Genomic DNA, 27,242 nt, shown 5'->3' with positions numbered 1-27,242 from the left:
ATATTAGGAAAAACTTTTTCACTCAGAGTGGTGAAGCACTGGAATGGGAGGTGGTGGAATCTCCTTCCTTAGAGGCTTTTAAGGTCAGGCTTGACAAAGTCCTGGCTGGGATGATTTAGTTGGGAATTGGTCCTGCTCTGAGCAGGGGGTTGGACTAGATCCCTCCTGAGGTCCCTTCCAGCACTGATATTCTATGATTCTATGAGTTAGAGTTACTATGGTGCAGTGTCCAGTTACTGGTGAGAATATGCTTCAGGTTGGCAGGTTGTCTGTGGGCCAGGACTGGCCTGCCACCCAAGGCCTGTGAAAGTGAGAGATCATTGTCCAGGATGGGTTGTACTTCAACCTCATGAAGAAACTTGCACAAGTACAGGCAGATATCATCTTCCTTTCCAAATGCAAATGGATGGACATCATACCAAATGGACTAAAGGTGAAAAATCCACTGCTATCTACATACTACACAGACCACAGTGAGAGATTATGCCACACTCTATCAAAGAAACTGAGGAACCACCTGATCCGCGTCCTATACAACAAACAGGAAAACATCAAAAAAGAGCTCTCCAACCTGGAGACTCTCATAAATAACCAAACTTCCATACAAATGGGCTTCACTAAAATAAGACAGGAGATCTACATTACACCCTTCACCTCTCTACAAAGGAAAAAGGACTGTAAGCTGTCTAAAATCCTACCTGCCACATGGGGCCACAACAGTGGTACCCCTAACCCACCCAGCAATATTGTCAATCTATCCAACTACACACTCAGCCCAGCAGAAAAGTCTCTCCTATCTCAGGGACTCTCTTTCTGCCCTGCCACCCCCACAAACATGATACAGTTCTGCGGCAATCTACTTTCGCCGTCTCCAACTCAAAGAATACTTTCAGGATAACACTGAACAGCCCACCGATACACAGTTACCCTCCCACCAACACCCCAAGAAGAAGAACTCCACATGGACTCCTCCTGAGGGTCGAAATGACAGTCTGGACCTATACATAGAATGCTTCCGCCGACATGCACAGGCAGAAATTGTGCAAAAACAACATCGCCTGCCTCATAACCTAAGTCATGCAGAACACAATGCCATCCACAACTTCAGAAACCACCCTGACATTATAATCAAAGAGGCTGATAAAGGAGTGCTGTTGTCATCATGAACAGGTCTGAATACCATGTAACCCTTCTGTCATAAACAGATAGTTAAGGGTTAAGGTCTCTTTTACCTGTAAAGGGTTAACATGCAGTACCTGATGACCACCTGACCAGAGGACCAATCAGAGACAAGATAATTTCAAATCTCTGTGGAGGGAAGCCTTTGTCTGTGTTCCTTGTTGGCTCTGCGTTCTCTTTTTGGATCTAAGAGAGGCCAGTCATGTCTCCAAGTTCTCCTGGAGTAGTTCCTACTATCCAATAGTGAGTATTAATTAAAAAGGCGGATTAGTCTTATAATTTGATTTCTACATTTGCAATTGTGTGTTTGCTATAGAATTTCTTTAATTCGGTACTGTTATTGCTTTGACTGAGAAAGAAAGGAGGGGGGATTCTCTCCAGAGATTGATAAGTTTAGACCCTGTATTTTTGCATCTTGGTAATACAGAGATAGTGTACTTTTTTCTTTCTTTAATAAATTCTTTTCTTTGGACTTGGTTAATTCCTTCTCTTGTGGAGATTCAAGGGAAGGGGAGGGGGGGGAGAGTGAGTTCCTCCTGAGGTTGATTCACAGGGTTAAATCGGTGTGAATCTCTCCAGAGTGGCTAGGAGAGAGGGAGGGGGGAAGTGGGCTGCTTCCCTGTGTGTAGAGATTCAGGGAGATTGAATCTGTGTTCCCCAGGGGAAGTTTGGGGAAGGACTGTGTCCCAATACATGTACATTATTGGGTGGTGGCAGCTTTTACCAGATCTAAACTAGGATTTTAGTTTAGGAAAGTCCATGCAGGTCCCCATATTGGAACCCAACAGCTCCAAGTGGGGGTGAGACCTATGACACCTTCTGCCAGGCTCTTGAGTCCAGCAACCCCCAAATCACCCCAAGACTCCAAAGTTCAACACCTCAAATGTCCCAAGAGTCCAGCAACCCCAAAATCACCCACAGTCCCAAAAGTCCCCGCAACCCAAAAGTCTCTGTCTCGGGCCAGTGCAGCCCCAGAGTTCAAGAGTCTATCTGCAGGGGTTTCCCACCCCCACCAGCCTGGGTAGAATGGGGCATCTTACGTGGTCCAGGGCCGACTGCCCTGCCTCTCCGTGGGATTCTGCTTCCGCCTTCCCCACGAACTGCTCAGCTCCGCTCACTCCGTGGTCTGCTTCAACCATCCCACAAACTGCTCCACTCCTCAATATAGCTTCAGGCTCCCCCCCCTAGTTAGCATGCTGTTTAGTGATTTCAGCTCTTAGTGAGTTCACCTCAGTAACCTGTAACTTAGACTCTTAAGGGAATAAAATTCAGCTCTGATATTCAACAGTGGAGAGAGGAGAAGGTGCAATTGGTGTTTCTGCTTCACACAAGGAGCCCACTCCCTTGTCTAGCGAGTGCCACTCAACTGATGGTGAAACTCCCTGTCACAAAGCAGTTTCACAGTTCCTCATCCACACAGTCAGGGTGACAACACTCCACTCCTCCCGCCCCAACAACAAAGAAACTGGGGATCCCACAGCTGCCAAAGCAACCATCCCAGGCTGCCGTGGGCTATGCCAGGCGGGGTGGGTGTGTCTATACAAACACGATCAGCCCCTGAAATTCTTTTCCACACTCGCCATAATTCACCACCAGATGTCAGGGTAGAGCTCATCCTGACTCTGCTTACACCAAAAGGAGGCCGCCAGACAACTCTCCAATACCAAATTCTACAGGCCACTTCCCTCAGATCCCACTGAGGAACATAAGAACATAAGAACGGCAGTACCGGGTCAGACCAAAGGTCCATCCAGCCCAGTATCTGTCTATCGACAGTGGCCAATGCCAGGTGCCCCAGAGGGAGTGAACCTAACAGGCAATGATCAAGTGATCACTCTCCTGCCATCCATCTCCATCCTCTGACGAACAGAGGCTAGGGACACCATTCCTTACCCATCCTGGCTAATAGCCATTTATGGACTTAACCACCATGAATTTATCCAGTTCTCTTTTAAACACTGTTATAGTCCTAGCCTTCACAACCTCCTCAGGTAAGGAGTTCCACAAGTTGACTGTGCGCTGTGTGAAGAAGAACTTCCTTTTATTTGTTTTAAACCTGCTGCCTATTAAATACACTAAGAAACTGCACCATCTACTCAGGACATTCCCTACACTAACACCGGAACAAATCAACATACCCTTAGAGCCCCGACCAGGGTTATTCTATCTACTACCCAAGATCCACAAACCCGGAAATCCTGGACGCCCCATCATCTCGGGCATTGGCACTCTCACTGAAGGACTGTCTGGATATGTGGACTCTCTACTCAGACCCTATGCCACCAGCACTCCCAGCTATCTCCGTGACACCACTGATTTCCTGAGGAAACTACAATGCATTGGTGACTTTCCAGAAAACACCATCCTAGCCACCATGGATGTAGAGGTTCTCTACACAAACATCCCACACACAGATTGAATACAAGCTGTCAGGAACAGTATCCCTGATGATGCCACAGCACAAATGGCTGCTGGGATCTGTGCCTTTATCCTCACACACAACTATTTCAAATTTGATGACAATATATATCTCCAGATCAATGGCACCGCTATGGGCACCCGCATGGCCCCACAATATGCCAATATTTTTATGGCTGACCTGGAACAACGCTTCCTCAGCTCCCGTCCACTCACGCCCCTTCTCTACCTACGCTACATTGATGACATCTTCATCATCTGGACCCATGGGAAGGAGACTCTGGAAAAATTCCACCACGATTTCAACAGCTTCCACCCCTCCATCAACCTCAGCCTGGACCAATCTACACGGGAAGTCCACTTCCTAGACACCACGGTGCAAATAAGTGATGGTCATGTTAACACCACTCTATACCGAAAACCCACCGACCGCTATGCCTACTTTCATGCCTCCAGCTTCCATCCTGGACACACCACACAATCCATTGTCTACAGCCAAGCACTGAGGTACAACCGCATCTGCTCTAACCCCGCAGACAGAGACCAACACCTACAAAATCTTCAGCAAGCATTCTCAAAACTACGATACCCGCACGAGGAAATAAGGAAACCGATCAACAGAGCCAGATGTGTACTCAGAAGCCTCCTACTGCAAGACAAGCCCAAGAAAGAAACCAACAGGACTCCACTGGCCATCACCTGCTGTCCCCAGCTAAAACCCCTCCAACGCATCATCAGGGATCTACAACCCATCCTGGACAATGATCCCACACTTTCACAGGCCTTGGGTGGCAGGTCAGTCCTCGCCCACAGACAACCTACCAACCTGAAGCATATTCTCACCAGTAACTGCACACCGCACCATAGTAACTCTAGCTCAGGAACCAGTCCATGCAACAAACCTCGATGCCAACTCTGCCCACATATCTACACAAGCAACACCATCACAGGACCTAACCAGATCAGCCACACCATCACTGGTTCATTCACCTGCACGTCCACCAATGTAATATACGCCATCATATGCCAGCAATGCCCCTCTGCTATGTACATCGGCCAAAATGGACAGTCACTACGTAAAAGGATAAATGGACACAAATAAGATATTAGGAATGGAAATATACAAAAACCTGTAGGAGAACACTTCAATCTCCCTGGACACACAATAGCAGATTTAAAGGTAGCCATCCTGCAGCAAAAAAACCTCAAGACCAGACTTCAAAGAGAAATTGCTATGCTTCAGATCATCTGCAAATTTGACACCATCAGCTCAGGATTAAACAAAGACTGTGAATGGCTTGCCAACTACAGAACCAGTTTCTCCTCCCTTGGTTTTCACACCTCAACTGCTAGAAGAGGGCCTCATCCTCCCTGATGGAACTAACCTCGTTATCTCTAGCCTGCTTCTTGCTTGCATATATCTACCTGCCCCTGGAAATTTCCACTACATGCATCCGACGAAGTGGGTATTCACCCACGAAAGCTCATGCTCTAATACGTCTGTTAGTCTATAAGGTGCCACAGGACTCTTTGCTGCTTTTACAGATCCAGACTAACACGGCTACCCCTCTGAGAATTGGCGATAGTTCACCTCCCAATGACTTCAGAAATATCGACTTCAATTATCTTTGGTAAACGAAATAACCAAGCAGTCATTTATTTTTCTGATATAGCTGTAAAACTCATCTGAAAAGTTTTCAAAATAAATGCCTGCTTAAAAATGTATCGTGTGTACGGTACCTTCTACAAATGAAACCGACAGCTCTCTCTGAGTTGTGAAGAATATGTATTAAGGTTATAACAACCAACGAGAATGCACTTTTATGTAGAAAACCATGATTAAATCGAGCCTTCCTGACTAGTGGTTTAAATACTGCTTTCAATCAAATCCACCCTGCCCGCTGTGTTCTTTCCCCTGGCCCCTTCATCCCCCAGGGAAGCTCACAAATATATTTGGCGCTGGGTCCACAAAAGGTTAATCCAGCCCTGACTGGGCTGACGGGATTTTGCAAGGGCTGCCCGGCGAGGCATTGGTGGAGAAAATGCCCCCCACTCCCCAGTTGCTCAAAGCAGACACAAGACGTCTGAGGCCTTCGCCAGAGCACGGGGTGTGCGTGTGCGTCTCTGTGATAATCCTCTTTGTGAGATCTTGGCTCAGGTGAGTCTCTTCACAGGTGCGTGGGCGCTGGGAGGGGCCCCACTGGAGCCAGCTGGCACCCGGCCCACAGCTGGCTGCGATTATCCAGGAGCGAGTCAACAAGCCAGACGTGGTCTGCAGGGCGGAGCTGCCAAAGAACAATCTCCTTCGCCCGCTGGGAGCTGCTCTTAATGTCCCAGCTCACCGGCTGGAGGGAGCGTGAGCAAACCACCTCCTGACATTGCCCCATGGCCACCTACACCGTCCGGGTGACCACCGGGCAGGGCTTGGCGGCCAGCACCTGCAGCGCTATCTCCATCACCCTGGTGGGAGCTCACGGGGAGACCCCCAAGCACCGGCTGGATCATGAAGGAAAGGACTTTGCTCCCGGAGCTGTGAGTACGAGTCCTCCCTCCTCCACAGCAGCTGTCTCCTGAGGATCTCCCAAGGGGGAAATTTCCGAGACGAACACCTGCAGCTCTGCATTCAGGCAATCTCATGCTTCAGGGCTTCAGATGGTTTTCCACAGGGGTCAGGAACAACCTCCCCCCCTTCCCTGCTCAATAACTGGTCGGGTGCATTCTGCTTCTTTTTTCCTCCCCCACCTTCCTCTGACGCATCGATGCTTGGACACCCGGCGGGGCGGCCGGCACTCTGAGGTGGCCCAGAGAATCCTCTTCCTAGCTGGTGTGTCTCCCTCACGTGTTGGGGTCCAACCAATCACCAGATTGGGGGGTCAGGAAGGAAATTCTCCCCCAGGTCAGGTTCCTTGAGGGCGTTTCCATCCTCTGCGGCATGGTTCATCTGCTGGCACCATCCGGGCACACCAACCTAATCAATCCCCTGCCATTGCCGGGGCCGGCCAGAGCAGCGGATCTAACGGGGCCACTGTCCAACAGTGTCCGACACCGGCTGCTTCATGAGAAATTGCAAAAGACCCCTCAATGAAGGGCTAAACTGCCCCCATTTCCCTCCTGTCCCCTGTTGTTCAGAGCTCTGAAGCATGATGATTTCTAACCCATCTGAAGCCCTTAGAAACTAATGAACTAGGGAGGATAATAATTTGCCTGTTTAGACTGTGGCTTTTCGATATGTGTCCGTGCAGCACTGGACGCAAAGGGGGCCCTGATCTCAGTCGAGGTTTGTGCAGCGCCTGGCACAACAGGGGCCTGACTCCTGATTGGATCTCGCCGTGCTACTGCACTACCCACAATAGCGCTGCCCTAGATCTCTTGTTCTGCCCCCTCCCCGCTGGGAGCAGAGGCGTGGGGCTCTCGACCTTTCGCCAGCCCTTGGCTGGGTTAGATCTGGCAATACTGCTGCGCTGACCCCCAATCTCTGGGCTCCGTCTGAGTGGTGCCCCTGGAGGTCACTTCAGGCAGAACCCCCATGAGCCAGGGGGGTTCCCCTTTTGCCCCCAAAGCCGGAGCAGAAGAGCAATGAGCAGCGTGCAGGAATTAGGGGCAATCCCTGGCATCCCCCAGTGCTGTGGGGGGGTCTAACCCTGCTCCCCCGGCCCTCTCCCTCCCCAGGTGGACATATACCAGGTGCCCAGCGCACAAAGCCTGGGGCCGATCGTGCTGATCCGACTGCACAAGGAGCCCTATTCCTTCTTCCCCTCGGACGGCTGGCTCTGCAACTGCGTCCAGGTGACGTCGCCCGAGGGGGACACCTACCGCTTCCCCTGCTACCGATGGATCGAGGGGTACCGAACCGTGGAGCTGCGAGAAGGGGCAGGTAGGTTCCCCACTTCACACAAGGGATCACGGGCCCTGCCCGCCCACCGCTCCCTCGTCTCCGTGCCCCCTAACCCGAGCGCCTCCTGTCCACTCAACAACTGGTCAGCGGCGAGCCCTGGCGCCCCGTCCCCCTGAACATGGTGATTCTGGGGGGACGGGGGGGAAATTTCCCTCTTGACTTGATGGACGTCACCATGTCTCCCATGAACGTTCATGGATTCTCACATGGATCAGTAACTGGTTAATAGCTCGACAACGGAGGAGGGATGAATGGGCAGTTTTCCCAGTGGGGAGAGGTAAACAGTAGGGTCCCCCTGTCACAGAGTGTGGGGGAGTCAGGGCCCTGCACCCCTCCACTTCCTGCGATTCACGGTGACTCTCAGCCAGCCGGTAACACAGAAGGTTTATTAGACGACAGAAACACGGTCCAGCACAGAGCTTGTAGGTACAGACAACAGGATCCCCTCAGGGCTAGTCTACACTTACCTGCTGGGTCGACGCGGTGAGTTCGACTTCTCGGAGTTCGAACTATCACGTCTAATCTGGACGCGATAGTTCGAACTCCGGAAGTGCCGCGGTCGACTCCGGTACTCCACCACTGCAAACGGCGGTGGCGGAGTCGACTTTGGAGCCGCGGACTTCGATTCCGCGGCGTCTGGACGGGTGAGTAGTTCGAACTAGGGTACTTCGAATTCAGCTACGCTATTCACGTAGCTGAATTTGCGTACCCTAGTTTGACCCCGCTTCTTAGTGTGGACCAGCCCTCAGTCAGGCCCGTCTTGGGAGGCAGGGAGCTTAGCTCCCTCCGTTTCCCCAGCCAGCTTCAAACCGAACCCCCCCCTCCAGCCGTCTCCTCCAGCCACACACCCCGGCTCCTCCTCCAGCCTTTGTCCAGCTTCCCAGGCAGAAGGTGTCACCTGGCCCCATCCCCCTCCTGGCTTGGATTACACGCTCCGGTATCATCCCTCAAGTGAAGTCACCCCCCTGATATCCCATCCCCAGGGCAGACAGTACCTGCAAAACTCCCCCGCAACATCCCCAGCTCAATCCTCCCCACTCCCTGCTCCGTCACACCCCCGAGGGTCTGTCCTGGGACCAGTGCGGTGCAACACATCCATACACGATTTGGAAAGGGTGTATGTGGGGAGGGGGGGGCGGAGAAACAGAGAGGGGGCGGCATTTGCAGCCTCTGTCAGGGAGGTCACAGGCTCGGTGCTCTGGTACTGCTCTGGCACACTCTGCTAGGGGAAGCCTCCTTGGCTTCGATGCCTCCTGGGACCAACCTCGGAGCCTTCAGCACCCTGGTCTCGCCGGGAGCTCCCTGAAGGATCCAACCCTGATTTCTCTTGCTAAACAGAATCCATTGGCTGACTGGGTGTGTTGTCTTCCCTACCAGCTATTAGCAAGTTTCAGAGTGGCAGCCTTGTTAGTCTGTATCAGGGAGGAGTCCTTGTGGCACCTGAGACGAACAAAGCCAAATAAATGTGTTTGTCTCTAAGGTGCCACAAGGACTCCTCCTTCTTTTAGCTATTAGTAAGTCTTTCTTCTCCCTGCTAGCCAGGTAATTTGCATCAACCGAGACAGGAGCCTGCTCACCCGTATTCAGATCTTTAACCACTACCACTTCCAAGGCAGGACTCTGTCGTAAAGAGATACCGTCCATTTTCACCAGCAAGTTAGACTCAAAGTGCTGTGGTCCTTCCCTTACCGACCTCTGCTTCCACATGGAATCCGACGTTAATTCCACTGAGCGACGACGCGTCATATCCAAAGTGTCTAGGGATGAGCGTATACCTGCCTGTCCCTGCATTCTCCAGAGCAGGGCCAACTTTAGGCCGATTCCCCTGAATCAGGCCCCACGCCTGCGCCCTAAAGAAGAGCACCTAACTTTTTAATTTTTACTCACCGCGGCGGTCCGGGCGGCAGCCTTTTGGCGGCAGGTCCTTCCTTCACTCACTCCGGGTCTTGGGTGGCGGGTCCTTCAGTGCCGTGGAAGACCCGGAATGAGTGAAGGACCCGCCGCCGAAGACCTGGACCGCCGCAAGATATTCGAATCGGCCCCCCAACTTCCTAAAGCCGGCCCTGCTCCAGAGATTAACTGCCCAGCCGTTCTGCTCTGCAGACTCAACTGCCCTCTGAACCCGAGACACAGACTGTCCACCCACCGAATCAGCATGGAGACATTCCTCTCTCAACAACCTTGTTTGCCCAGCAAACTGGTCGAGCACAGCCACTTGGTTATAGGGCTGTTCAACTTTCTTAACAGCTCTTAGGTTCATCTGAGATCTTCTCAAAGCCATCCCCACTGGATCTTTCAACAGGAAAGTCAGTGGATCCATTCACCGCAGAACATTTCTGGCTTTTAGGAACTGAAACTGCCTTGGTCAAATCACTTCCACACTTTTAGTTCCAGCAAACTGCTTGCACAGATTACCGTGAGGATTTCTTTCCCTGGGAGCTTCTCAAAGCACCAGGTCACCTCTCACAGAAATTCTGCCCTTACCCTCTTCACCTAGGGCTTGCTCGAAAGGATCACTTTCCTGAGCAGCGACAGACTCTTCCTGGGTTTCACTTACATCCAGGATCACCTTTGGCTCATTGGCAGGGTGGTTTCCTTTACTAAGGCAAACCAAAGCAGTCAAACAGAGAAGACCCGGTCTCACCCCACTGGCTGACCATAAGTCACACAAACAATTCCCTTAGACACTCCAGTTTCCCAGTGCCACTCGCTATGGGGACGAATGGTTATGAATGCTAATGGGAAGGCGGTAGGTTTGGAAGATAAAATAGAAAAAGACCAAGTTAAAAATCATTTGGAAAAGTTAGATGTCTGCAAGTCACCAGGGCCTGATGAAATGCATCCTAGAATACTCCAGGAGCTAACAGAGGAGGTATCTGAGCCTCTAGCTATTATCTTTGGAAAATCATGGGAGACGGGAGAGATTCCAGAAGACTGGAAAAGGGCAAATATAATACCCATCTATAAAAAGGGAAATAAAAACAACCCAGGAAACTACAGACCAATTAGTTTAACTTCTGTGCCAGGGAAGATAATGGAGCAAGTAATTAAGGAAATCATCTGCAAAGGTGATAAGGTGTTAGGGAATAGCCAGCATGGATTTGTAAAGAACAAATCACGTCACACCAATCTGAGAGCTTTCTTTGCTAGGATAACGAGTCTTGTGGATAAGGGAGAAGCGGTGGATGTGGTAGACCTAGATTTTAGTAAGGCATTTGATACGGTCTCGCACGATATTCTTATCAATAAACTAGACAAATACAATTTAGATGGGGTTACTATAAGATGGGTGCATAACTGGCTGGATAACCGTACTCAGAGAGTAGTTATTAATGGTTCCCAATCCTGCTGGAAAGGTATAACAAGTGGGGTTCCGCAGGGGTCTGTTTTGGGACTGGCTCTGTTCAATATCTCCATCAACGACTTAGCTATTGGCATAGAAAGTACGCTTATTAAGTTTGCAGCTTATACCAATCTGGGAGGGATTGCAACTGCTTTGGAGGACAGGGTCATAATTCAAAATGAGCTGGACAAATTGGAGAAATGGTCTGAGGTAAACAGGATGAAGTTTAATAAAGAGAAATGCAAAGTGCTCCACGTAGGAAGGAACAATCAGTTTCACACATGCAGAACGGGAAGAGACGGTCTAGGAAGGAGTACGGCAGAAAGGGATCTAGGGGTTATAGTGGACCACAAGCTAAATATGAGTCAACAGTGTGATGCTGTTGCAAAAAAAAGCAAACGTGATTCTGGGATGCAGTAACAGGTGTGTTGTGAGCAAGACACGAGAAGTCATTCTTCCGCTCTACTCTGCGCTGGTTAGGCCTCAGCTGGAGTATTGTGTCCAGTTCTGGGCACCGCATTTCAAGAAAGATGTGGAGAAATGGGAGAGGGTCCAGAGAAGAGCAACAAGAATGATTAAAGGTCTTGAGAACATGACCTACGAAGGAAGGCTGAAAGAATTGGGTTTGTTTAGTTTGGGAAAGGGAAGACCGAGAGGGGACATGATGGCAGTTTTCAGGTATCTAACAGGGTGGCATCAGGAGGAGGGAGAAAACTTGTTCACCTTAGCCCCTAAGGATAGAACAAGAAGCAACGGGCTTGAACTGCAGCAAGGGAGGTTTAGGTTGGACATTAGGCAAAAGTTCCTAACTGTCAGGGTGGTTAAACACTGGAATAAATTGCCTAGGGAGGTAGTGGAATCTCCATCTCTGGAGATATTTAACAGTAGGTTAGATAAATGTCTATCTGGTCTAAACAGTATTTGGTCCTGCCATGAGGGCAGGGGACTGGACTCGATGACCTCTCGAGGTCCCTTCCAGCCCTAGAGTCTATGAAATCCAATACCCCAGTAAAAGAAAAAAGGTTCTCCTGATCCCAAAAGACCACGCCCCAGACGCAGGTCAATATACAAGTCAGGTCTTACCCACAAATCACGCTGCTGCCAATCCTTTAGAATCTAAAATCTAACGGTTTATTCCTAAAAAGAATGAAATATGGACGAGAGCTGAAACTGGTTACAGGAATCAATTACACCCAGTAATGGCAGAGTTCTTGGTTCTAGAACGCTGGACGGCAGCCCGGGGCGCGCTCGAATGCTGGGAGGCTGCGGGCGGCCCCCTCCCCGTCCCAAGACCTGCACCAGCAATGCTAGCGCCGGGAACTCAGCGCAGGCCCTGCAGCGCCCCACCTGCACCAGTGCACCGCAGTGCTGGGGGATCTCGTGCCCCAAAGCCCCCCTGCATGCAACCCCCCTGCATGCACCCTGATACTCCCATATACCGACCCTCCTGGATACCCCATGTAACCCACCCCCTCCGCATCTCCCCAGACCCATCTATTGCCAGGGCCCTGCAGGCACCCGGGTGCCCCCTGCACGCACCTGGACACCCCCACGTGCCCTGGGCCGAGCCGTGGTGGGGTCCGTGTCCCTTTAAGAGTGGGGCTGGGCTGAGCCGAGCCGGCAGGGGGTGGCTGCGCTCCCCGCTGCAGGCTGATGCCGGAGCCTGGGCTGAGCGCCAGGCTCGTCTCCTGCACCAGCTCCAGGCGGGGCTTCGCTGCGGCTCCCCCAGTGCCCCCGGGCCGGGCCGCCCCCTGCACCTGCACGGTAGGGGCGGGTTGCATGAGGCGGGGCAGGACCCGGTGGGGCCGAGGGCTGAACTGGTGCGGGGGCTGCTGGAGGGGGAAGCTGGGGAAGGGGTGGCACGGCCTCAGCCCCCTAGGTCTGCCTGCCCCACGGAGGAGGCAGAGGGGTGCAAGCCGCAGCAGGACCCCAGTCCCCCGGGGGAGGGGATCTGGGGCCAGCCCCCCGGGGAGGCAGGAGCAGCCCTGGAGGTGCTGGGCGCGTGCAGGGCAGAGCCCCGGGAGAGCCCCAGCCCCACCGCAGGGACCAGTCCCTGCCTCTCCCCTTGCCTGTAGGAGTTCAGCGCCGGCCAGCAGGCCAAGCTTCAGAGCAGAGCGTGGGCCCCGCCCGCTGGCACCATGGTAACCCCTAACTAACACGCTGCTTTTGGAAAATGTGCTGAGGAGAAGCGGCTGCTTCCTTTGCACCCCACTAGCTACACACCTGGTTCCCAGGGCCTTTTATATTCTCTCTCTTATGGGCGGAAACCCCTTTGTTCTCCTGTGCAAAATCACAGCAACAAGATGATGTTTGTAGCCACCTGGGCAAGTCACGTGTCCATGCATGACTCAGTTTGCAGGTAGAGCAGCCATTGCTCACATGCTACCTCGAACGTCCCAGGAAGACTTCTCAGATGTGGATTGGAGTCTCCCAAGGTCCATTGTCAGTTAAGTGTTTCTTGACTAGGCACTTAATCTGCAAATTCCTTTCTCGAGAAGCTGACCAAATGCTTCCCTAATGCTACTTAGCATCAAACACGCTGAGATACAAGTGCATAGCCAATATTCATAACTTCAACTGCAAAAATGAGACACACATCCAGATACCCAGCAAACCATAACCTTTCACAGACACCTCACACGACAATCTTTGTACAAGATTTGCTGCAAAGATATAACAGTGGTTGCAACAATGATCGATACGGTCACAGTTCATGTCAATAACATCACAATAGGCACTGACTTTTGTTTTTGCTGGTGAGTGCTTTCAAAGAGGTGTGTGTGTGGGGGCGGGACTTTGCTAGTTTTGGGGAGAGGTTGTTTTCAACCTCTTTATACACATCTTTCTTGTTCTAGTTACTGAATGTGTCTATCGTTGGTATCTTTACTCTTTTAATAATGGTTACATTCTTATGAACTACGTATTTACGTTCTCCTGGATTATAGTATATTGAAATCATTGCAGTCACTTACAAGCTGTCTTCACCAACGTCCCGGTTTAAAGATATTACATCTCACTGTAGCTTTCTGGATGAAACTGTCAGCAATTTTATTTACATCTAGTTCCCTGGTATGGTCTTCATGCACATTAAGGACAGCTACATTATTCAGTTGTGTCTGTCCCGTTGATGATTGGAGATAATTTTTAAGTCACCTGAAGCTGGAGAATGAGTTCAGGATGATACAGGCCCAGTGAGCACGATTCTTATAACTGTGCATGGGGCTGCCAGGTTATTGCAAGTGACTCCAAGATCTCTTTCCTGATGATGGGTAGCAGGTAAGTTAGACCCCATCATTTTGTATGTGTAGTTGGGATTATATTTTGCCATGTGCAGTACTTTGCACTTAACATTGAATTTCATCTGCCATTGTGTTGCCCAGTCACCCAGTTTTGTGAGATCCTTTTGTAACGCTTCGCAGTCAGCTTTGGGCTTAACTATTTTGAGTAATTTTGTAATGTGTGCAAATTTTGCCACCTCCCTTTTTGCAGATCATTTAGGAATATGTTGAATACGACTGGTCCCAGAACAGACCGCCGGGGGACACCATTCTGAAAACTGACCATTTATTCCTGCCCTTTGATTCCTGTCTTTTAACTAGGGTGCCTGGGAATGCTTTCAGGATCATCTAAAGATCATTTAATTTAATGGGAAGCTTTTTGTGATCTTATATCAGAGGGGTAGCCGTGTTAGTCTGGTTCTGTAGAAGCAGCAAAGAATCCTGTGGCACCTTATAGACTAACAGACGTTTTGCAGCATGAGCTTTCGTGGGTGAATACCCACTTCTTCGGATGCAAGTGGTGGAAATTTCCTGGGGCAGGTATATATAAGCAAGCAAGAAGCAAGCTAGAGATAACGAGGTTAGATGAATCAGGGTGGATGAGGCCCTGTTCTAGCAGTTGAGGTGTGAAAACCAAGGGAGGAGAAACTGGTTCTGTAATTGGCAAGCCATTCACAGTCTTTGTTTAGTCCTGAGCTGATGGTGTCAAATTTGCAGATGAACTGGAGCTCAGCAGTTTCTCTTTGAAGTCTGGTCCTAAAGTTTTTTTGCTGTAGGATGGCCACCTTAAGATCTGCTATTGTGTGGCCAGGGAGGTTGAAGTGTTCTCCTACAGGTTTTTGTATATTGCCATTCCTAATGTCTGATTTGTGTCCATTTATCCTTTTCCTTAGAGACTGTCCAGTTTGGCCGATGTACATAGCAGAGGGGCATTGCTGGCATATGATGGCATATATTACATTGGTGGAAGTGCAGGTGAATGAACCGGTGATGTTGTGGCTGATCTGGTTTTGTCCTGTGATGGTGTTGCTGGTGTAGATATGTGGGCAGAGTTGGCATCAAATCAGACATTAGATTTGGAAAAGTTGGGGAGCAGGGCGGTGGCAAAGTTTGCAGCCACCACTACATTACTCAAGATAGTTGAGTCCAAAGCAGACGACGACGAGTTACAAAGGATCTCCCAAAACCAGGCGAGTGGGTGACAAAATGGCAGCTGAATTTCAGTGTTGATAAATGCAAAGTTAATGCATGTTGGAAAACAGAATCCCAATGATAATTCAAAATGATGGGGGCTAAATTAGCTGTTACCACTCAAGGAAGAGATCTTGGAGTCATGGTGGATAGTCCTCTGAAAAAACATCCACTCAATGTCCAGCGGCAGTCAAAAAAGCAAACCGAATGTTGGGAACCATTAGGAAAGGGATAGATAATAAGAAAATATCATATTGCTTCTATATAAATCCATGGTAGGCCCACACCTTGAATATTACATACAGTTCTGGTTGCCCTATCTCAAAAAAGATGTATTGAAATTGGAAAAGGTACAGAAAAGGGCAACAAAAATCATAGAATATCAGGGCTGGAAGACACCTCAGGAGGTATCTAGTCCAACCCCCTGCTCAAAGCAGGACCAACATCAACTAAATCATCCCAGCCAGGGCTCTGTCAAGCCTGACCTTAAAAACCTCTAAGGAAGGAGATTCCACCACCTCCCTAGGGAACCCATTCCAGTGCTTCACCACCCTCCTAGTGAAATAGTTTTTTCCTAATATCCAACCTAAACCTCCCCCACTGCAACTTGAGACCATTGCTCCTTGTTAGAAGTGGACATTCATAGAATATCAGGGCTGGAAGGGACCTCAGAAAACCATCTAGTCCAACCCGCTGCTCAAAGCAGGACCAATCCCCAGACAGATTTTTGCCCCAGATCCCTAAATGGCCCCCTCAAGGATTGAACTCACAACCCGGGGTTTAGCAGGTCAATGCTCAAACCACTGAGCTATCCCTCCCCCGTTCTGTCATCGACCACCACTGAGAACAGCCGAGCTCCAACCTCTTTGGAACCCCCCCATCAGGTAGTTGAAGGCTGCTATCAAATCCCCCCTCATTCTTCTCTTCTGCAAACTAAAGAAGCCCTGTTTCCTCAGCCTCTCCTTGTAAGTCAGGGGCCCGCTCCCCTGATCATTTTTGTTGCCCTCCGCTGGACTCATGAGGGGTATGGAACAGCTTCCATATAAAGAGAGATTAAAAAGACTGAGACTGTTCATCTTAGAAAAGAGATGACTAAGGGGGGATATGATAGAGATCTAGAAAATCATGACTGTGGTGGAGAAAGTGACTACGGAAGTGTTATTTACCCCTTCACATAGCACAAGAACCAGGGGTCACCCAATGAAATTAACAGGGAGCAGGTTTAAAACCAACCTAAGGAAGTATTTCTTCACACAACGCACAGTCAACCTGTGGAACTCCTTGCCAGAGAATGTTGTGAAGGCCAAGACTATAACAGGGCTCAGAAAAGAACTAGAGAAGTTCATGGAGGATAGGTCCATCAATGGCTATTAGCCAGATGCTCAGGGGACAGCCCCATGCTCTGAATGTCCCTAAACCTCTGACGGCCAGAAGCGGGGACTGGATGGTAGGGGATGGATCACTCGAGAAATTGCCTGTCCTGGTCTCTCTGTCTGAAGCTCCTGGCACCGACCACTATCAGAAGACAGGATATTAGGCTAGATAGGCCATTGGTCTGACCCAGTCTGGCCATTCTTATGTTCCTATGTAATGGCTCCTGATTGTCATCTCCTGGGCTGGCTAATGGATGGTTACTTGGAACTGGTTTCGTGTAAACACTTGGCTTGGGAGGTGGCCTCTCCTGGCCTGTTTTGCTTCCCCGCCCTCACACGAGGTGATGCTAATGTTGCATCATGGTTCCAATTGATACTTCTCTCTGTATTCGCATACACACGTTCACAACCACAGCCTGGATGCCTTGCTCACAAGGGCCGGGCAGTTCAGAACATCACACGGTTGCATAAAATACCTTACTCAGGATATTTTTATGGTCAAATAACACTGTATACAAACAGTTGATTGAACTGTTGGTGGATACGCTGGAGGGTAGGGATAGGATACAGAGGGACCTAGACAAATTAGAGGATTGGGCCAAAAGAAATATGATGAGGTTCAACAAGGACAAGTGCAGAGTCCTGCACTTAGGACGGAAGAATCCCATGCACTGTTACAGACTAGGGACTGAATGGCTGGGCAGCAGTTCTGCAGAAAAGGACCTAGGGGTTACGGTGGACGAAAAGCTGAATATGAGTCAACAGTGTGCCCTTGTTGCCAAGAAGGCTAATGGCATTTTGGGTTGTATAAGTAGGGGCATTTCCAGCAGATCGAGGAATGTGATCATTCCCCTCTACTCAGCACTGGTGAGGCCTCATTTGGAGTACTGTGTCCAGTTTTGGGCCCCACACTACAAGAAGGATGTGGATAAATTGGAGAGAGTCCAGCGGAGGGCAACAAAAATGATGAGGGGGCTGGAGCACATAACTTACGAGGAGAGGCTGAGGGAACTGGGATTGTTTAGTCTGCAGAAGAGAAGAATGAGGGGGGATTTGATAGCTGCTTTCAACTACCTGAAAGGGGGTTCCAAAGAGGATGGATCTAGACTGTTCTCAGTGGTAGAAGATGACAGGACAATGAGAAATGGTCTCAAGTTGCAGAGGGGGAGGTTTAGGTTGGACATTAGGAAAAACTTTTTCACTAGTAGGGTGGTGAAGAACTGGAATGGGTTCCCTAGGGAGGTAGTGGAATTGCCTTCCTTAGAGGTTTTTAAGGTCAGGCTTGACAAAGCCCTGGCTGGGATGATTTAGTTGGGTTTGGTCCTGCTTTGAGCAGGGGGTTGGACTAGATGACCTCCTGAGGTCCCTTCCAACCCTGAGATTCTATGATTCTATGAACTACTTATGGGGGGCGGTATTCAAACCTTCTGTTCTCCCCGGGGAGGAGCACCTGGACCCTGATTCTTACACCCCATCCATCATTCATGCATGTCTGTCCTCAGGTTTGCACTGTGCACATCTGGCCAACATAAGGGCTGTCACCTGCACATCTGTCCCTCCAGAGGTTCGCCCCATGCAATATCTGTCCACATATACTGTGAGGCTAGCCGGCCCCATCCACATCCGTCCACAACTATATTTCATGAGGTTTGCCATGGGCACATCTGTCCCCATCTGTCCTGGGCCTGGTTTGCCCACATGTCCTCCATGAGGTTCGCTGCATCTGCATCCGTCTGTTTTCAGGTTGGACACATGCGCATCTGTCCCTGATAACGTTTGGCACCCTGCACATCTGGCCACATCTGCCCCAGGGCAGGTTTGCCCCCATGCATAGCTGTCCACATCTGCCCTGCGAGCATCTGACACTGCCCCTGCACCCCTGCCCTTCTCAGTACCCTCCCCCACATCAGTGAAGATGTAACGATGCTGGCTTTGGTGGGACCCAACTGAGAGTGCCAATTCAGGACAAATTGCTTAGAGCAGGGCAGTTACAGCACAAGGCTGGGGGTCCTTTGCACACCAAGGCAAACCAAACCAGCCAAACAGAGAAGACTTCGGTTTTACTCCACTGGCTGACCACAAGTCACACAAGGAATTCCCTTAGACACTCCTGTTTCCCAGTGTCCCCACCAGTGCCACTCGTTATGGGGACGAATGGTTATGAAAACCAATATCCCAGTAAAAGAAAAAGGTTCCCTCGATCCCAAAGGACCAAGGCCCAGACCCAGGTCAATATACAAGTTAGGTCTTGCCTACAAATCACGCTGTTGCCAATCCTTTAGAATCTAAAATCTAAAAGTTTATTTATAAAAGGAAAAAGATCTAGATGAGAATTAGATGTGGTTAAATGGAATTAATTACACACAGTAATGGCAAAGTTCTTGGTTCAGGCTTGTAGCAGTGACGGAATAAGCTGCAGGTTCAAATCGAGTCTCTGGAGTCCATCCGCAGCTGGGATGGGTCATTCAGTCCTTTGTTCAGAGCTTCAGTTTATAGGAAAGTCCCTCCAGAGGTATGAAGCAGGATTGAAGACAAGATGGAGATGAGGTAACATCACCTTTTATAGACTCTTCCAGGTGTAAGGACACCTCTTTGTTCTTACTGTGGAAAATTACAGCAAAATGGAGTTTGGAGTCACATGGACAAGTCACATGTCCATGCATGACTCAGATCTGTACCGACAGTAGCCAGGAAGACTTCTTATGTGGATTGGAGTCTCCCAAGGTCCATTGTCCGTTAAATGTTTCTTGATTGGGCACTGACTGAGAACAGTCCCTTCTCAAGAAACTGACCAAATGCTTCACTGAGGCGTCTTAGAATCAAACACATTGAGATACAAACACAGAGCCAATATTCATAACTTGAACTACAAAATTGATACACCCATCCAGACAGCGTAATCCTAACCAACAAACCATAACCTTGTCTTAGACACCTTATCTGACCCCCTTTATACAAGTTTTGGTGCCAGTACATGACCTTGGTTGCAACAATCATAGAATCATAGAATCTCAGGGTTGGAAGGGACCTCAGGAGGTCATCTAGTCCAACCCACTGCTCAAAGCAGGACCAAACCCAACTAAATCATCCCAGCCAGGGCTTTGTCAAGCCGGGCCTTAAAAACCTCTAAGGAAGGAGATTCCACTACCTCCCTAGGGAACCCATTCCAGTTCTTCACCACCCTACTAGTGAAAAAGTTTTTCCTAATATCCAACCTAAACCTCCCCCTCTGCAACTTGAGACCATTACTCCTTGTTCTGTCATCTTCTACCACTGAGAACAGTCTAGATCCAATGATCTATACGGTCCCAGTTCATGTCAATAACGTCACAGAAGAGAACCCTTTTTGGGGGAGGCAGCCTGGTACACCCCCGTTAGAGAAAGCAAGCGTCCTCCCTGATTCCCTGGGGGAGCAGCAGGAGGTGCTGTTTCTCACTCTGTTTGGGACCAGCCATCCTCCCGCCCACACACACACAAACACGGCAGGATGGGCCCATGATGTGGTTAACGCCCGGGTGTGCCATTGGCTTTCAAACTCCCCCTTCTCCCTCCAGCCAAAACCGTGTCTGAGGATGCCCAGCACCCGCTGCTGCTGCAGCACCGGCAAGAGGAGCTGAAGGCGCGGCGGGAGGCCTACCGGTGAGCTGGGCGGGGGCGGCAGGGCTGGTGAAGGGGGCTGGGATGCACCCAGGCAGGACTGGGGGATGAGGAGGGTCAGGCTGATAGAGTCATAAGGGCCGTCCGGGGGAGGACGATAATAAGCACCGGTTCTGCTTTCACTCCCTTCCCCTGCCTCCCACTTCGGGCTCTCGACTCCCCTGCTCTAACCACTAGACCCCACTCCCCTCCACAGCCGGGGAGAGAACCCAGGGGCTCATGGGGACCCTGATTCAATCCTACACCCTCCCCTCCCAAATGTCAGGATAAGCCAGGCTGTGCTGCAGCCTGTCTCTGTTCTCAGCTGCTGCAGCACCTCCTATCAGTGACCTCTGGAAGGGCAGGGTCTTTTCCTTTGGTCTCCACCTGGGAGGGGTGGGCAGGCTCCAGCCACTGGCAGAAGGTGGGCGAAGAGCTTATGCTGGGCGAGACTCATCTAAAACCATCTCTCTGCCCCATCTTATCCCCCTGGGTAGGCCTGACCCCCCCCCACTCTCCATCAGTCTCCCACACCTGCTCTGGGGAGACAATGGAAGAGTTAACCCTGCGGCATCGGCAGCTCAGGGCTTCTCTGAAAGCCCCAGCTCCTGGAGTCACGGGGTTATCCTGGGGAAAAAACTCAGCTTCTGTTTTAAAAGCCAAGTCACTCTCCAGACATTGTGTGTGGGGAGAGCAACTCAGAAATCTGACCCCCCACCTACAGGGATCGACTTCCAGATCCTGAGATTTCACTCAATAACCCTTTGGGGTCTTACTTACTCAGGGGACGGGGCTGGTGCATGATCTACGAACCCCTGGGGTTTGCAACACTATTTAAACTAGCCTCTTAGGGCATTTGAAGGGAGTCGAGGCAGTTCTTGGAGCAATGGGCTCAGGCTCTCTGCAGACGCAGGCAGTGCTGCTGAGTCGGTCACACCGGCTGCCCGTTTTGGATGGTTCCTCTGTAACTACACAAGCTGCAGACGGTTTTATTTTTGCTAGGAAGCTGAGCAGGCGAGGGATTTCTTTGCCCATGGGGAGCCTCCAGCCACGCCTGGGTGAGGCAGAGGAGGTCTCTGGAGGGGCCCTTCTCTGTGCTCTCTCGGGCATGGGATGGTGAGCCCACGTGTGTCTCCCGGCAGCTGGAAGGAATATGCCCCCGGGTGGCCAAGGTGCCTGGACGTGGCGACCGTGGATGAGCTGGACTCCAATGACAAGTACAGCCTGACCAAGACCACCATCTTCATCCTGCGCACCATTAAAACGTGAGTGTGTGTGTGTGGGGGGGACGCTACCCTGGGGCCGGCCCTGAGTGGAGCAGCCTGGGGCAGTGGGGATTTGGGGAGGGCTCAAAGGGGACCAACCCCCTCCCCAGGTACCCCAGCGGGGATGGGCTGATCTGAGAGTCACTCCAAAGAGGCCATCTTCTAGCTCAGATCCTGCCCCCAGAGCAGGAGTCACGCCTGCCTCTGTACCGGACATCCCCAGCCATTCCTCTCGGTCGCTATGTTATTCCGGGCCCTGGCGACCCACAGTGAGAGACAGCCCGTGCCCCAAAGTCCTCCTGGTCTTAAACCCTCCTCTCTGACTTAGTTTCCCCTCCGAACCTCTGTTTAGACCTCAGGTCACCAGCTGCACAGTGGTGGGAATAGAAATCATGGCTCCCAAGTGACCAACCGACTGAAAACCAATCTATCTATCTATCTATCAGACTGGGGGCATGGTCAGATACCTCTAGTCTGCTGCTATTCCCTGCCCGACAGTGCCCACAGGGGGTGGATTGGGGCCATGGCTGGCACACACTGTGGTTATGGGGCCTGGCAATGCCCTCCCTTCAGTTGGGTATTTGGCTGCGTCTCCTTTCTCTTGACTGGCCGGGTCCATCGGTCTCTCCTCTAAGGGTCTCTCTTGTCCCCAGGGAGCTGGAGCTGAAGCTGAAGGGTTTCTCCTTATGCACGGGCTCCTGGGAGAAGCTGGAAGACATCCGGAAGATATTCTGGTGTAACAAGAACCCCACTTCAGGTCTGTGCTCCCCCAGTGCACGGGCGTGTCCTGGCCCCGGCCCCCCGACACAATCTGACCCTGTGCCCGCAGACATGGGGTGAGATGGCGCTGCTGACTCCACCATGGGCAGGGCTGAGGGCTGAGACTCATTGTTCCTCCTGGGCTGACCTGAGCCCTGGGGCTGGAGGGTGAAGGACAAACGGGCTTTGTGAGCCCTCTGCAGCCTCCCTGGTTCCATCTGTGGTAAGAGGAGGCCCTAAGATATAAACCTTGGTATCAGAGGCCTGGTATGAGGCCTGAGGCCTGAACTAAAGTAATGGTCAAGACTTTGCTAACATAAAGCTGTGAGCCAGAGGCAGGCCCTGCTCACAGAAGTTGGCAAGAAAAGGGCTGATGTTGCATAAACATATCTCCACATAGCGTATTGAAGCGTAAACACGGTACCAGGACACAGAAATACTGCACATTCCACACAGATAACGAGGAACAGACGGACCCATCCCAATGACAGGGTATGATGGAATAGGGACTGTCTGTGTGGTTGATAGGTGAGAGCAGGGACTGTCTGTGTGGTTGATAGGTGAGAGCAGGGACTGTCTGTGTGCTTGGTAGGCAGAGACAGGTCTGCAGCTGTAACATGAGCCTGGCCTGGGGGAGGGGAGGTCTCACCTCCGGCTGTAGCTAGACAAAGGGAGGGGGGAAGTGGAATCAGTTTTCGGTTGGGAGCTGGGAGGTGGGTTTCAGGGGATCCTAGGCTGGGATCCAAGCACCCTGAACCCCCCAGAAAGGCCAGATTGAGGGGTCCTGGCTCTGAACCCAAGCTGGGCTGTATCCTGTGTTCCTGTTGTTCAATAAACCTTCTGTTTTACTCGCTGGCTGAGAGTCACTGTGAGCCCAGGAAGAGGGGTGCAGGGCCGGACTCCCCCACACTCCGTGACAACAGGTGGCAGCGGTGGGATCGGCGGCACCCCGTGGACGGCGCTTCCTGCAGTAAGTGACTGGGGAGCAGTAAAACGAAGGGGCGATTCACCCCTGGGAGAGTGTGGCCAGAGAGCAGGACTTTGCAGTAACAGGGTCCCCCGGGGGATCACAGCGAGCGATCCCAGGGGCGGAGGAGTCTGCAGCTCGACCCTGGCAGAGGGGTGGTGACCTCAAGGACTGGCACACTAGGGGTCCCCCTGGAACCCGTGGGGAGCGGCGAACACCCCGGCCTGCGAGCGGCCAGCAGGAAGATGTATGCCCAGCAGCGCAAGTGGGAGCTGGTGGAGCTGTGCAAGCAGAGGGGGCTGCGCCATGGGAAGCTTACCAAGGCCCAGCTGATTGCCCGGCTGGAGGAGAGAGATCGAGTCAATGAACCGGTCCCTGTCTCTGAGGGAAGCAGCCCGGCAGATGCAGCGCAGGCACCAGTGTCTGTCCCCACTGGGAGTGGTCAGCCGGCCGCTGAGGGCTCCCCGAGACCCCCCACCCCTAGGCGTAGGGGGAGGGGGAGCCCAGCGACTACCGAGGGCTCGGTGGCCAGCAGGGGATCGTCCCGGCGGAGCTCCCTGTCCCTGGAGCGGATGCGGATGGAACATGACAGGGAGCTGAGACGGGAAGAGCTCGAGTTAAGGAGGCAAGAACTGAAGGAGCGGGAGAACCAGCGTAAACACGAGGAGAACCAGCGCCAGCAGGAGCTGGAAGAGAAGGAGAAGCAGCGTGAACATGAGCTGGCCATGGCCCAGCTGAAAAGCAGGGAGGCCCCGGCTGCGGTGAGTGAGGGGGGGCCCAAGCCTACAAAGAGCTTCGGTAAGAGCTTCCTGGCCCCGCGTAAGGAGGGGGAGGACATAGACACCTTCCTGACGGCCTTTGAGAACGCCTGCGAGCTGCACCAGGTGGACCCTGCAGACAGGATCCGGTGCCTCACCCCCTTACTGGACTCCACCGCCGTGGAGGTGTACAGCCGAATGAGAGGGGAGGAGGCGCGGGACTACAACCTGTTCAAAGAGGCCCTGCTCCGCGAGTTTGGGCTGACCCCGGAGATGTACCGGAAGAGGTTCCGGAGTCAACGTAAGACCCGGGAGGTCACATACCTGCAACTGGTCAACCGGGCGCAGGGGTACGCCCGCAAGTGGACGGCTGGGGCCCAAACCAGAGAGGACCTGCTTGACCTAGTCGTACTGGAGCACCTGTATGCGCAGTGCCCGTCTGACCTGAAGCAGTGGCTGATGGACCAGAAGCCGGAGAACCCGCAGCACGCAGGCCGGCTGGCCGACCAATACATGGACAGTCGGGCAGGAGATGTCAGGGAGGAGTCTCGAGGGGGCAGGTCTGCCTCAACGCAGAGAGAGAGTCACCACGGGACGTCCCAGCGGGGCCCTATGGAGAACCCCCACCAAAGGGGAACGTCCAGCGTCAGATCCACCCGACCCCCTCGAGGGGACCCACGAGACATGGGCTGCTTTCACTGTGGCCAACAAGGCCACATACGGGCCCAGTGCCCCAAGCTCAGAGACAGACCGAGCAGACCCAACCCGCCGAGGGTTGACTGGGTACAGACCCAATCGGAGGAGGGGCAACATGCCCAAGAGAGGGGGGCTGGCAGCGTCCCACCTGGGGAGGAGGGAGGAGGGCCCCCGGTCAGCGCCTCTGGGGGGCTGGATGCTCCGGTCCCAAGGGGCTGCTACAGGGTGGCCATGGGGCTGCCCCTCCGGAAACAGTGCCTGGTTCCCCTGGAGGTGGATGGGAAGAAGGTCACTGGGTACTGGGACACAGGCGCAGAGGTGACGCTGGCCCGGCCCGAGGTGGTGGGCCTAAATCGGATGGTGCCTGATACCTACCTGACCCTGATGGGCGTGAGCGGGACCCCATTCAAGGTGCCCGTGGCGAGGGTGCACCTGAAGTGGGGGGTCAAGGAGGGCCCCAAGGATGTGGGAGTGCACTCCCATTTGCCCACAGAGGTGCTAATGGGGGGGGACCTCGAGACCTGGCCCGGCAATACCCGGGGTACCCTGATTGTGACCCGTAGTCAGAGTCGGCGCAGGGCTCTGCACCCTGACAACGGGGAAAGTACTCTGCCCGAGTGCCTGGTGGGGAGGGAATGCCCAGAGACACGACCCAGAGAGGCTGCGGCCTCAGACCCAGCCGGTGAGAGAGAGCAGGGCCCCATCCCTGTCCCAGCTGCTGAGTTCCAGGCCGAGGTGCAGAAGGATCCCTCCTTGCAGAAGCCCAGGGAACGGGCTGACCTCAATGCAGCGCAGACCATGAGGAGAGGTTGCAAGGAGAGGTTCCTGTGGGAGAAGGGGTTCCTGTACCGGGAATGGGCTCCCCCCGGGGAGGTGGAGTCATGGGGGATTAGGAGGCAGCTGGTGGTTCCTCAGAAGTTTCGCCACAAGCTGCTGTACCTGGCCCATGACATCCCCCTCGCAGGGCACCAGGGAATCCGGCGCACCAGGCAGAGGCTGCTACAGAACTTTTACTGGCCTGGGGTCTTTACCCATGTCCGGCAGTACTGCCAATCCTGTGACCCCTGCCAGCGGGTGGGGAAGGCCCGGGACAAGGGGAAAGCAGCTCTGAGGCCTTTGCCCATCATAGAAGAGCCTTTCCAGAAGGTGGCCATGGACATGGTGGGGCCTCTCAGCCAGGCGACCCGGTCAGGAAAGAAATACATCTTGGTGGTGGTAGATTTCGCCACTCGATACCCCGAGGCGGTGGCCTTGTCCTCTACCGAAGCAGCCACCGTGGCGGATGCGCTGATGACCATTTTCAGCCGGGTGGGATTCCCCCAGGAAGTCTTAACGGACCAGGGGTCCAACTTCATGTCGGAGCTGCTCCAGTCCCTGTGGGAGAAATGTGGGGTCCGACCCAGCTGGGCCTCAGCGTACCACCCCCAGACCAACGGGCTGGTGGAGAGGTTCAACGGGACGCTAAAGATGATGCTAAAAACATTCATGCACCAGCACCCACAGGACTGGGACAAGTACTTACCTCACCTGCTGTTTGCGTACAGGGAGGTACCCCAGGAGTCTACTGGGTTTTCGCCTTTCGAACTGTTATATGGAAGGCGGGTAAGGGGGCCCCTGGACCTGCTGAGAGACGAATGGGAGGGGAAGGCCGCTCCCGATGGCGAGTCGGTGGTGGAGTATGTCCTGACCTTCCGGGAAAGACTTACCGAGCTCATGGGCCTGGCCAGGGAGAATCTGGCCCGAGCCCAGAGGAAGCAGAAGGTCTGGTACGACCGCACGGCGCGGGCCCGCGCCTTCGCCACCGGGGACCAAGTGATGGTTCTCATCCCCGTGAGGAAAAACAAACTCCAGGCTGCCTGGGAAGGGCCCTTCAAGGTTGTCAAGCAGCTAAATGAGGTAAACTATGTGGTGGAGCTGTCTAACCGGGCGCATCACCGCCGGGTGTACCATGTGAATATGATGAAGCCATATTATGACCGGGGGAATATGGTGCTGGCCGTGTGTGGGCACTGGGAGGAGCCGGGGGATGACCCTCTAGGGGATCTATTCCCAGGGACAAAGGCCGGTTTCCCCCTGGAGGCGATTCCCCTCTCAGATCAGCTGACCCCGGCTCAGCATGCTGAGATCAGAGGGGTGCTGCAACTGTACCGACCGTTGTTTTCCAACCAGCCTGGGCGCACTAATTTGACTGTCCACAGGGTGGAGACTGGGGCACACACCCCGATACGATGCTCCCCTTTTCGGGTTACCGGGAAGACGGCCCAGGACCTGGAAAGGGAGGTCAGGGACATGCTGGCTTTAGGAGTGATCCAGCCGTCCGCCAGCCCCTGGGCCTCCCCAGTGGTGCTGGTCCCCAAGAAGGACGGGTCGATCCGGTTCTGCGTGGACTATCGAAAGCTTAATGCCATCACCGTATCTGATGCCTACCCCATGCCAAGGCCTGATGAGCTCCTAGACAAGCTGGGAGGTGCTCGGTACCTCACC

The 27,242-nt window shown here is 52.7% G+C and overlaps 1 protein-coding gene across 1 annotated transcript in view; it reads left to right on the top strand.

Moving 5' to 3' along the window:
• The first annotated feature begins 5,982 nt into the window (after positions 1-5,982).
• The window catches only part of LOC123356733 (hydroperoxide isomerase ALOXE3-like), a 50,656-nt gene continuing 29,396 nt past the window's right edge, over positions 5,983-27,242 (top strand). Inside the window, exons 1-5 of the mRNA XM_045000107.1 lie at positions 5,983-6,129; positions 7,267-7,471; positions 20,232-20,316; positions 21,456-21,578; positions 22,232-22,335. Of these exons, the coding sequence (XP_044856042.1) occupies positions 5,983-6,129; positions 7,267-7,471; positions 20,232-20,316; positions 21,456-21,578; positions 22,232-22,335 (664 nt within the window). The remainder of the gene's footprint in view (positions 6,130-7,266; positions 7,472-20,231; positions 20,317-21,455; positions 21,579-22,231; positions 22,336-27,242) is intronic.

This window comes from Mauremys mutica, chromosome 26, assembly GCF_020497125.1.
Source record: "Mauremys mutica isolate MM-2020 ecotype Southern chromosome 26, ASM2049712v1, whole genome shotgun sequence".
Classification (NCBI taxonomy): Eukaryota; Metazoa; Chordata; order Testudines; family Geoemydidae; genus Mauremys; species Mauremys mutica.
Note: the sequence above shows the minus strand (reverse complement) of the source record. Positions and strands in the feature narration are given on the sequence as shown.